We start from the raw sequence: 12224 nt of genomic DNA on the forward strand, positions 1-12224 counted from the left end.
TCTCCAGCACCACAGGTCGAAAGCATCAATTCTTTGGCACTCAGCCTTCTTTATGATCCCAAGTCTCACATCTGTACACAATTATAGCTTTGACTATATGGACATTTGTTGGCAAAATGATGTCTTTACTTTTTAATATGCTGTGTAGGCTTGTCATAACTTTTCTTCCAAGGATCAAGTGTCTTTTAATTCCATGGCTGCAGTCACCATCCACAGATTTTGGAGCCCAAGAAAAGAAAATGTCACTGTTTCCACTTTTTCCCCTTCTATTTGTCATGAAGTAATGGCAAAGAGTTGGCTCATTGGAAAAGACTCTGATGCTGGGACGGATTGGGGGCAGGAGGAGAAGGGGACGACAGAGGATGAGATGGCTAGATGGCATCACTGACTCAATGGACGTGAGTCTGAGTGAACTCCGGGAGTTGGTGACGGACAGGGAGGCCTGGCGTGCTGTGATTCATGGGGTTGCAAAGAGTCGGACACGACTGAGCTACTGAACTGAACTAACTGAATGGGACCGGATGCTATGATCTTAGTTTGTCTAATGTTGTTTCAAGCCAGCTTTTTCACCCTCCTCTTTCACCCTCTTCAAGAGGCTAAGTTCCTCTTCACTTTCTGCCATAAGGGTGGTGTCATCTGCATATCCGAGGTTATTGATATTTCTCCCGGCAATCTTGATTCCAGCTTGTGCTTCATCCAGTCTGGCATTTTGCACGATGTACTCTGCATACAAGTTAAATAAGTAGGATGACAATATACTCCTTGATGTACTCCTTTCCCGATTTGGAACCAGTCAATTGTTCCATGTCCAGTTCTAACTGTTGCTTTGTGACCTGCATACAGATTTCTCAGGAGGCAGGTAAGGTGGTCTGGTATTCCTAGATAGGAACTCTATTCCTAGATAAAAACTCTTTAAGAATTTTCCACAGTTCGTTGTGATCCACAAGGTCAAAGGCTTTCGCAAAGTCAATGAAGCAGATGTTTTTCTGGAATTCTCTTTCTTTTTTCTATGATCCAACAGATGTTGGCAATTTGATCTCTGGTTACTCTGTCTCTTCAAAACCCAGCTTGTACATCTGGAAGTCCTTGGTTCACGTACTACTGAAGCCTAGCTTGAAGGATTTTTGAGGATAACCTTGCTAGCATGTGAGATGAGCACAATTGTACAGTAGTTTGAATGTACTTTGGCATTGCCCTTCTTTGGGATTGGAATGAAAACTGACTTTTTCCAGTCCTGTGGCCATTGCTGAGTTTTCCAAATTTGCTGACACATTGAGTGCAGCACTTTAACAGCATCATCTCTTAGGATCTGAAATAGCTGAGCTGAAATTCTGTCACCTCCACTAGGTTTCATTCCTAGTAATGCTTCCTAAGGCCCACTTGACTTCATACTCCAGGATGTCTGGCTCCAGGTGAGTGACCACATCATTGTGATGATTCGAGTCATTAAGACCTTTTTTGTATACTTCTTCTGTGTATTCTTGCCATCTCTTCTTAATCTCTTCTGCTTCTGTTAGGTCCTTACTGTTTCTGTCCTTTATCATGTGCATGAAATGTTCCCTGGATCTCTCCAAATCTCTTGAAGAGATCTGTAGTCTTTCCCTTTCTATTGTTTTCCTCTTTCTTTGCATTAACAACTTAAATGAAGGTTAAATGCCAGGTATGGGGCAAGGGCTTTTCAGAAGTCTTACCATGCAATTCTAATAAACACTCTTCAGCATTATTACCATCCCCACTAACAAAGAGAACAACAGAGGGTACGGAGCCTTCCCTAAGACCACACAGAGCAGAGGGCAGCACAGCCAGGGTCCACACAGATAGGACACATTCTGAATCCACCTGCTCTTTCCCTCTAGCTCCTGCCTCTGGAAAGACACCTGCCTCTGATTACAGGAGGTGCCAATGAAACCTAAAGAGCATTCCAGCCAAAAGGTGATAACCAAAGACTGTTGTAAGTCTTTGTAGCTGGGTCCCCCTAGAGGTAGACAAAGATCTGAATGCAAATGGCTTGTCAGGGAGGTGATCCCAGGAAGCACTCTAAGGGAGTTGAGGGAAGACAGACTGAAAGGGTAGGCAGCCAGGCTGGAGACTGTCAACAAGCAGATGACCCCCTGGGCCAGTGGGGCTCAAACCAGCTGTGGAACTCAAGGAGATGGTTATCCTACTTGAGGGTGGGGGTCTAGGTATTCATCCTTCCACTCCACAGCCCCTGGTTGGGGGCCGTTTCAGGACAGGAGGGAGCATGACTCCACAGCGTTTCTGACTGTCCCATGCATCAGCCAACCTGGCTCTGGCAGATAGAGAAAGCCCCTAAGAAAGAGCTGCAGGTGTCTGCAATCATATGCCTTAGGGTGGGGATGGGCTGGGCTCCGGGTTGGGGACTGGCCACGGTCAGCGTCTACTACAAAGATATAGATAATTCCAGAGAGAATTTTTGAGCTTATTTTTATAAAAGGCAACTGATAATAACATATATAACTGCTAATTCAGTGGAGAGGTAGAAAAATAAATAATCCTTTGGCCAGTTTTAGGCGGGTAAAGTTCCATTTTGCTGACTCTCACCTTGGAGGAATTCTGACTCCATTGTCCAACTGGGTAAGGTTATTGGCATATTTCGACACTGGCAATTCATTCTCCCATGTATCTGGGTCCTGCTTTCTGTATGGAGATTTTGAGCTGAGAACTGCATCACAAGCAATGGTTACCTATAAGATAAATGCAGATATAATACATAAAACAGTTTGAGAACAGCAACTTTTGTAAAATGAATCTTAAAGTTTATTAATAAATACAACTTAAGTCAAGAAAATTCAAACAGCTTAGTTACCATAAGAGCAAGATGCTAGTTTCCTGACTCTAGCACTTTCCCCCTGGGTCTAGCTAGGTTTTGTCCTGGCCTGGAATTTGCAGTATTAACAATGACACAAGATACCGAAGAACTAAATCCAGTTTGTAAATCCAAGCATAAAAGTCAGATTTAACAATTTCTGTCTCTTAGCAAATGGAGTGAAAAGTATAAGGTGAACAATTTACAAGGGTGAAATTAGCAACAGGAATACCTAGGATTTACCCAAATGGTATGTTTTACTCCTAACAAATTTACACCAAGATATCCAATATCCTTCACTCATCACACAATGACATGTGGTCAAGGGCACTGAATGGAATGCAAGCAGCATGGCTCCATTTCCTAATCTGGTGCAAATGTGACCTTGGATGGGGACATGCCTAGATGTTCTGTGCCAGACCAGCCATTAGGAGCAAATCTGTGATGTCCAGCTTGGCACCAACTAACCACCAGGGAGGGCAGACTCTCTCCTTTTTCCCAAACCCCATTGATTCTGGACACAGGCCTCTCACAACTATTCACTATTTGCTTAATGCTGTAAGATATTTCTAGCTCTCTTGAAAAACATGTTCTGATGAGAATGTAAAATGGTACAGCCACTTTGGAAAATAATTTGGCAGGTCCTCAAATGTTTAAACAGAACTACCATATGATCCTGCAATTGCATTCCGAGGTATACACCCAAGGTATTAATAAATAAAAATATAGGTCTACACAAAAACTTATCAACAAATGTTCACAGAAGCATTATTTATAACATCCAAAAGTAGAAGCAACCCAAATGTCCATTAATGATAAATGGATAAAATTTTGTATTTTGATATAAGAACTGTTATCAGCAATAAAAAGGAATGAAGTACCGATACATGCTACAACCTAGATGGACCTTGAAAATGTATGCTAAGTTAAAAGAAGCCAGCCACAAAGAACCATGATTCCTTTTATATGGAATGGACAAAATAGGCAAATCCATAAAGACAGAAAGCAGATTAGTGATAGCCAGAGGCTAGGGGGATAAGAGGCAGAGGGGTAGGTGATGGCTGTGGGGTAATAAAAATATTCTAAAATGAGATAGTCATGATGGATGCCCAATTCTGAATATAATAAAAGCCATTGAATTGTTTTTAAATATTTTTAACCAAAATGTATATTCTACATCACTATCCTGCACAATTAGCTGAACTTCATAAAGAATGTTTTCCTCTGGGTAGCACCACCAACTGACCACAGAACAGATTAAGAGACATACTATATGGTTCCCTGCTGGCTCACTTGGTTAAGAATCCGCCTGCAGTGTAGGATACCAGGGTTTGATCCCTGGGTCAGGAAGATGCCCTGGAGAAGGGAATGGCCACCCACTTCAGTCTTCTTGCCTGGGAAATCCTACGGACAGAGGAACCTGGTAGGCTACAGTCTATGGGGTCACAAAGAGTTGGACCCAACTTAGTGATTAAACCACCATCCCCACCAAATGGGAAATAAATCTAAAGAGTGGAGATAGATATACACACACACACACACACACAACTGATTCACCTCATTGTACAGCAGAAACTAACATATTATAAAGTAACTATACTCCAATAAAAATATAAAATAAACAACTACAAGGGAAAAAAAGAGATAATAGAGGCCTCAGGTGCCATCCCACACCCACCCAGGCCATGAGCAATTCCTATCAGCCCTTCATCCAAAATCTATTTGCAATCTACCTCTTCTTAATTTCGGTCACACCCTCTTAGTCCCTCTTAGTCATTCCAGCCACACAACAGCCACCTTAAGGTCTTTTTTCTCCCATTCTTGCTCCCTCTTTGCTGCCCAGCAGGCAGTGATCTGCTGTGAACATTACAGCCCATCCTTCTCCAGCTTTTAAAACTCTCTGAGGATATACTGAACACTGCTAATTGACACCACTGGGCTATGCACGGTCAAGAGAAGGAAAAGGCTCCTGCCCTCAAAAAGCTTACATTCTATTACAAAAAAAAAAAAGCTTACACTCCATTACAGATCAGGCAATTGGGCATTCATAAATATATTTAAACCTCTTGATTTTTTTTTGGGGGGGGGACAGTTTATTTGATAGAATTTTTTGTCATAATTGATTTACAATGTTATATTAGTTTCAGGTATACAACATAGTAATTGATATTTTGTAACATATACTCTATTTAAAATTATTATAAAATAACTGGTTATATTCCCTGTGCTGTACGTTATATCCTTCTATCTTATTTATTTTATACCTAGTAGTGTATACCTCTTAATCCCCTTTCCCTATCTTGCCCCTCCTTCAATGTTTTCCAAAAATATTCCCATTTATCTCCCACAAGCAGTGTTATATAATTAGTACTTCCTTTCAATTATCAAAAATCATCTTCCACTCCCTTCCAGTAATGTCCCTAGAAAACAAGGTTGAGTTCACCATGAGCTCCTTCCTGATGCGATGTGTTTGGGCCATGCTGCCTTAGCACTCCTGGCTACAAATCCTCATCTTTTTACTCTGGCCTGTTATAATCTCCCTGCTATTTCACTGACTACCTTGATACCTTCCCTGTCCTCTTCTGAATCTTCTGCATCCCATTAGATCTTTAAGTGTTCTAATTTGTAATGCACAACAATTCAGATGTAATAGTCTCTCTTTTCTTTGAGATTCCTTCCTGGTGACACCCGACAAAATTTCCTTAATCGTCTGGGACACTATAAAACATTGACCTAGTATTTTCAGAATACCATCTAAAATCACTTAGAGACCCTTTTTATGGATCACAATTGAAAGTCAGGATCCATTATCCTATATTATACTATGAATTATCTCAAGTTCACGGGTGTTCTGGAATTGGCTCAAACTGGCTCACAGAATTGATTGCTAAATTTTAAGAAATTCTCAAAGAAGATTGTTAAGCACAGCTGTTATTAAAAATTAAATTCTATAGGCTCACCAATAAATATACTTTTTAAAGGCAAAAAATGTTTAAAACTCTTCACTCCCTAGCTGTGTTACTCTACCTTAATATCTAATCTATATGCATTGGAAGTCCCTTATATCCACGTTATGTAAGCGGTGGAACCCATAGGTGATGGTGTCCTACTGCACATCTCTTCCCAACACTGCATTGGTGACATGTTAGCCTGAAATCAGCCACGCTGGGAGTATTTACACCACTGAAATCGGCAACCACTACAGCGCAGGGAGCTGGTTGCTAACCAACTACAAGCGCACCACTGCTTGAGCTCTTGCGTATAAAATGAGGCATTAGATCTCAGGTGCTAAGATCCCTACTGAGTCCCAGACGCCATTCTCTGTGGTCCCTGAATCACTGAGAGGTAGTTCAGCTTTATGGTAGAATCTACAGAGTACCTATCTGAAACTGAATTTTTTTGTGCTGAGAAATGCAAGAGATGACAGAAGACCTGGTTGGGTAACTTGAAGTTCAATAATTTGGGGTATTTAAAAACTTAAAAAGAGAATTATCAAATACCAAAAATGAAGCAAAAGCATGAAAAGAAATTATAGTAACGAGCATCTGTTATATAGATAAAACCAGTTACCATCAGATAAATCCAGGCTTCCCCTTCTATCTCCCTACCTCACCTTCCAAACAATTCTCTCCCTCTCTTTTTAATTCCTAAAGCACTTCTTAATTCTAAAAGACTCTATTAGAAATTATAATATATATTGCTAGACTCAGATTTCTGTGACACTTCACCTCTCTATAAAAGCATTCACACTTGGAATTATGTTCTGCATATAGAGAATAATTAAAAGTACTTAAAGGCTCTCTTAACTTTTCTCACATGAAGACTTTTTTTTCCTAAGTGAGTGAGAGAAAAATCATCCCTCATGACATTCATTCAATGTCACGAATCAATGACATCAATGTGCTGCTTCTTTTTTGATAACAGACTCAAGTGTTATATTAAACAAGAGCAGTGAGAACTCCTAGTTTTATACAGGTACAAGCTGTAGTATATAATATCAGATAATGGTAAGACCATTTTGTCCACCATATATTTTGCCCTTGGTAAATGCCCCATGAGTAGATACGGGGAACTGCAGAAAGTAGAGGTAATTTAATTCTGTATACATTGCTAAAAGCCATGCACTTGGTACTACTGTAATAAAAAGGATATGCTAGATCAAATAATTAGAGGAAAGAGCTATAACAGCTAAATACACAAATTTTTCAATTCTGGGGTTTTATGTTTAGGTATAAAGTAGATCAGAGGCAAAACTGGCTGAATGGTGGAAACCTCACCCCTAATGCCATGGGAACCCCGAGCACAAATGTGCCCACTTGGCAGGGGCATGTGAGCAGGGAGGAGGCTATAGACAGTCATACAACATTTGGAAGAATCGGGGACCTAGAGATTTAGCCTTGGTTTTAGCAAACCTTGAGGAGGGAAAAAATGAGCTGGAATGTCTAACTCTGCTATCTGTGGCCAGACTCTGAGAAGTCAGGATGCAACAGAGTAGAAAAGAGGAAAAGAAAGAGAAAAGAACACAAAAAAGGATGAGGCAGTGGAGACAATACAGGAAATGAGGGGAGAGTAGGAAAATAGTCTGGGCCCCACAGAATTCAGGAAGCAAAGTAAAACAGAAACCGGCTTCCTCATACCACCACCACCACCCCGCCCTCGGCTTTAAGTTGTCCAGGAAGATGAAAGGTGCTTCACAAAAAAGAAAGGAAGGGAAAACCCTCACCACTAAATCTCAATTCTAAAACCTAGAAAGCAGGCTCTGTCCTAAAAGAATACACTCCCACAAAGCTCCTGCACACCTGTGATTTCTAAATACTTGGTTATTTTCAAACTCGTGTTGCTATTGTTTCTCAGTGGAACTCTTTTATGTTTCCCAAACAAAATTATACATGGAAGGCCAACATGCAGAAGAGAGAAAAATTGTAGGCGTCCCTCTAAAGGGGAGGCAATCCCTCTCCTGCACATCTCAGGGACACAGTTTGAAAATCTAAGCACAAGACTGTGATTCACGGGTGACAAGAAGCCAGCCCACGTGGAGGAGGCCAGCCAGCAGCAGCAGAGGGCATGTGGCCCAGTGTTACTGCAAGGGACCCTGCAGGGCCCTCTTGCAGACGAGGAGCAATCTGCTCCTGTTTCTGCTCAGTCTCCTCTTCCTCTCTCACTCACCCTGCCTTCCCCACCGCCCAGCACACAGACCTGACACACGCACACACACACCTGACACAGAGAGTCACGCGCATCTAGCTAGCAGCCGTGCACACTCACTGACCAGGGCTGGTAACTCCTCAATATTTGGTAGGGCTATTTCATAGTGGTCTGGGAATATAACAAGTTTGGCTTCATCTTCATATTCATAATCGTCGCTATTTAAATCGTCATCAGTATCTAGATCTGAGGAGAAAACAAAAACAAAGAACAAGAAGTGAAGAAAGAACATAGCACAGCAAGGCAGCACTCACTGGGAAAGCCAGAAGCTCACAGGGCTGACAATCCAGCCGTTCACCTGCCCCAAGCCAGGACCAGGAGGCCTTTCCATCCTCCCTAAGTTGTACACGCTTATCTACTAGCAACAGATGGACAAAGAAGACTGAGTCACATCATAAAGCTTTATACCTAAAGCATTCATTTGCACTAGATGTTCAGTTCTTACAGATGTTGAAAGGAAGAGGTTGGTCATTATGACTTGTCGGGTACTTGGCTCCTGACTTCACAAGAATAGGACGGAATATTTCTCCAACACGACAGAAGAAAGTACATGGATTTGAGAGCAGATAAGCCCACCTTCAACTCTGGCTCCAAAATTAATGTTTCTTTGGTCAAGTCACAAATTCCCTAAGCCTTAGTTTCCTCATTTGTAGAATGGAGATAATAAAACTTATCTCACACAGTTTATATGGAGAATAAATAAATTATAAACAAGAGACCTGGCACATAATAATTCTTACCATTTACTGGTGACCTATTTTAAAATAAAATCTCAATTTCCCTCCCTCTGTCCCTCTTTCCTACCCTCCCCATCCCCACTAAGAGTTATTAAGATACTGAGCCAGAGGGGGGACCCTATAATCTAAGCAGTCCTGTTGCCCTCAGGTCATGGAGGATTTTCAGTAAGGAAGTCTGGCCTGGTATCTATCAAGTCATCACCTCTTTGCTTGGCTAGTCTCTGGGAAAGGTTAGGCAAAGGCTCAAGGAAATGTCCTGTCACAATATTTACATGGACATTTCAGCCTTGCATTCACATGGATGGCAGAAACCCAGATCGTGTTTGGATATTTAGACATTTGGAACTATGGTGACTAAGAGCTCTCAAGCCATCTTCCACTCACACACACACAAACAGGTACGCAAATACGGACTCTGTAAACAGGAGAAGGTTATTTTACTAGATGAAGCAGCCAGCTGAGAACCAAGGGATCTAGATTCTGTTACTACCTTGTTGTATGCCTCAAAAGCCTCAACCTGGAACCTTTTTATGTACAAATCTGCTCTTAAATTTTCCAAGGGAGAGCAGTTTTAAGTGGAAAGTGAGAAACAGCTGGAACACAGTGTACACATTTTAATAAAAGGTTCTAAATAATAAGGATCGGAAATGCCAAAGTAAACAAATAACATTGTTAGGTAGCCATAACAGGTGGTTTTCACAAAAAACAATGTCAAAGAAGAGTCTGAGAGGTTAAGAAGTAACTAGGGCTTTTATTTAAAGAAAATATTCAAAGATAGACATCCTATGTTATAAAAATAAGAATGTCCCAGTATCTAATTTTTAAAAATTAGAACCTAAATGTTCAATGAGAATGGTGTTTAACCCACTAGAATATTACTTAAATGATATTTTTTAGACTGTGTAGAAACATGAAAATTTTTATGCCATGTTAATGCTAAAATTATAAAGTTCATCTTCACTGAAAAGACAACTTTATACTAGTTATATTCATAGACAAAAATTGGAAGGAAATCTGAACAAATGAAAACAATGAATATGGGGAATTCTATGGCAGTTCAGTGAGTTAGGACTCCACACTTTGACTACCGAGGGCACAGGCTCGATCCCTGGCCAGTGAGGCCAAAAAAAAGAAAAGAACAAGGGGACGAACTTTATTCTTAAATTCTTCTTTATCATATTGTGCATAATAATTTTGAATAACCAAAGTATAAATCTTTTGGTTTTGTGTATAGATTCAGCTCATGTAACACATAATCTAAATTTTTTTTTCCAGAGAAAACATACACAATTCATAATGCTAATTTAAATCTTACCTGGCCAAAAACAATGATAAACTAAGTCAAAAAAAAAAAAAAAAAAATCCCACCCTGACATTGACTAGCTACATAAGCCTGGGAAAGTTCTTTCCAAGTTCATCTTCCTCACGAGGAGACGACAGACAATATTAGCTACCCAGTACGACTGTTGAGAGAATCAAAGAAGATAAGGTTTAAGGACCTGGTTGGGATCTGGCAGGGGCGAGGGGCTCCACAGAATAGCTGCCATCACCCCCACCATCACCCTCACCATCACTGTCCTCTCTTCTCCACACTATTAACTAACAGAAGCACAAGCGCCCTCCCTTCCCCTTGGCGGACAGCTCCAAAGCAGTGCTGTGGTCAGTTTCAGGAGGACCAGGATATCACGGGGGACCTTCTACGTGATCCAAATGTGGAGAAGATATAAACTTCAGATGCTTCTAGACGGTAAGCTCTAAGTGCAGGAAGTGAGTCTTATCCACCTTCAAATCCCTAGTCCCGGCACAATGCCCAGCACACACCACACACTCCACAAACGTCTGGAAAGGAGACTTTAGGAAGTTAACAGCACCAGCATGTTAAAGACAAAAGCAAAGCTAGCACATCCAAAGTGCTGTTTCAGTTTGGGGCTTTTTTACATTGGTAACTGATGTCTGTTAAAAAAGCAAGACTGCTGTCATGCAAAAAAGCACAGCTTTGTACTGGAGTGGCTTGCCAGTCCCTTCTCCAGGGGATCTTCCTGACCCAGTGATCAAACTCTGGTCTCCTGCATTGCAGGCGGATTCTTTACCATCTGAGCCACCAGGGAAGCCCACATTCAGCAGAGGTAACCTACACTCTGAATCTAACTGGCAAAGTTAAAGTTTCCCCTGAATATACATGACCCTTTGATTCTAAATATGTCTACAATTTCTGAATTTTTCTAATTAGAGTGTCACCAGCCCAAAATATCTAGTTAAGGAACCTACAGGGTAACTAAGGGCTAGGGAACAGCAGAAAAAGGACCCCCAACCTCTTCCAAACAGTTACTGGGACAATGAACTGGTAATTCCTGGATGGGCTCCTTCTCTAAGTTAAAAAACAAATTTTATTTTATAATACCCCTTCTTGAACTCTACCTCAGTGATTTCTCAGATCCCTGAGAAGTAGCTGGGACCACAGCCATTCCAAGAAGTCACTACGAAGCGGCACAGCAGAGGAAAGGATCTCTAAATCAAGCCAGGGCTCTGAAGCCAGGCTCAGGGTTCTCTCAGCCAGACTGTAACAAATTAACTAACATTAATTTGTTAATCTGTGTGCTAGAAGTGAGCAGCCTTCTGCATCAGTGCTGGGAAATCTGACCAACTGCGAACCCTCCCATGATGGTATGGGGGCAGCTCCTTGAGCCCAGACCCTGCTCTATGACCTACTCAGAAAGAATGGACAAAATGGAGTTTCCTTGAAACTTCTGGTCATTATGTGCGCAGATAAGTTTCCTGAGCAGGTCTATTCCAGGAACTTTCCGCAGCTGCTCTGTTTTCCACCTGCTACTAAGTTGCTTCAGTCATGTCTGACTCTGTGCACCCCATAGACAGCAGCCCACGAGGCTCCCCCATCCCTGGGATTCTCCAGGCAAGAACACTGGAGTGGGTTGCCATTTCATTCTCCAATGCATTAAAGTGAAAAGTCAAAGTGAAGTCGCTCAGTCGTGTCCGACTCTTAGCGACCCCATGGACTGCAGCCCACCAGGCTCCTCTGTCCATGGGATTTTCCAGACAAGAGTACTGGAGTGGGGTGCCATTCCTATTCCTCATCAAGCATGAACGTCAAGGTTAAAGGCAAAAAGGGTGGAATGTAAGCTCCCCCGAGGTTTCAGTCAGTTCAGTTCAGTCGCTCAGTCATGTCCGACTCTTTGCGACCCCATGAATCGAGCACGCCAGGCCTCCCTGTCCATCACCAACTCCCAGAGTTCACTCAAACTCATGTCCATCGAGTCCGTGATGCCATCCAGCCATCTCATCCTCTGTCGTCCCCTTCTCCTCCTGCCCCCAATCTCTCCCAGCATCAGGGTCTTTTCCAATGAGTCAACTCTTCACATGAGGTGGCCAAAGTACTGGAGTTTCAGCTTCAACATCAGTCCTTCCAATGAACACCCAGGACTGATCTCCTTTAGGAT

The 12224-nt window shown here is 41.9% G+C and overlaps 1 protein-coding gene across 2 annotated transcripts in view; it reads right to left on the bottom strand.

Annotated features, from left to right (window-relative positions):
* The window catches only part of USP13 (ubiquitin specific peptidase 13), a 131233-nt gene that overhangs the window by 81343 nt on the left and 37666 nt on the right, over positions 1-12224 (bottom strand). For both annotated transcript variants that reach the window (XM_019959325.2, XM_019959332.2), the window contains exons 4-5: positions 8097-8218; positions 2563-2705 (exon numbers count right to left, since the gene is read on the bottom strand). In XM_019959325.2, coding sequence (XP_019814884.1) covers positions 2563-2705; positions 8097-8218 — 265 coding nt within the window. The remainder of the gene's footprint in view (positions 1-2562; positions 2706-8096; positions 8219-12224) is intronic.

This window comes from Bos indicus, chromosome 1 (genome assembly GCF_029378745.1).
Source record: "Bos indicus isolate NIAB-ARS_2022 breed Sahiwal x Tharparkar chromosome 1, NIAB-ARS_B.indTharparkar_mat_pri_1.0, whole genome shotgun sequence".
Lineage (NCBI taxonomy): Eukaryota > Metazoa > Chordata > Mammalia > Artiodactyla > Bovidae > Bos > Bos indicus.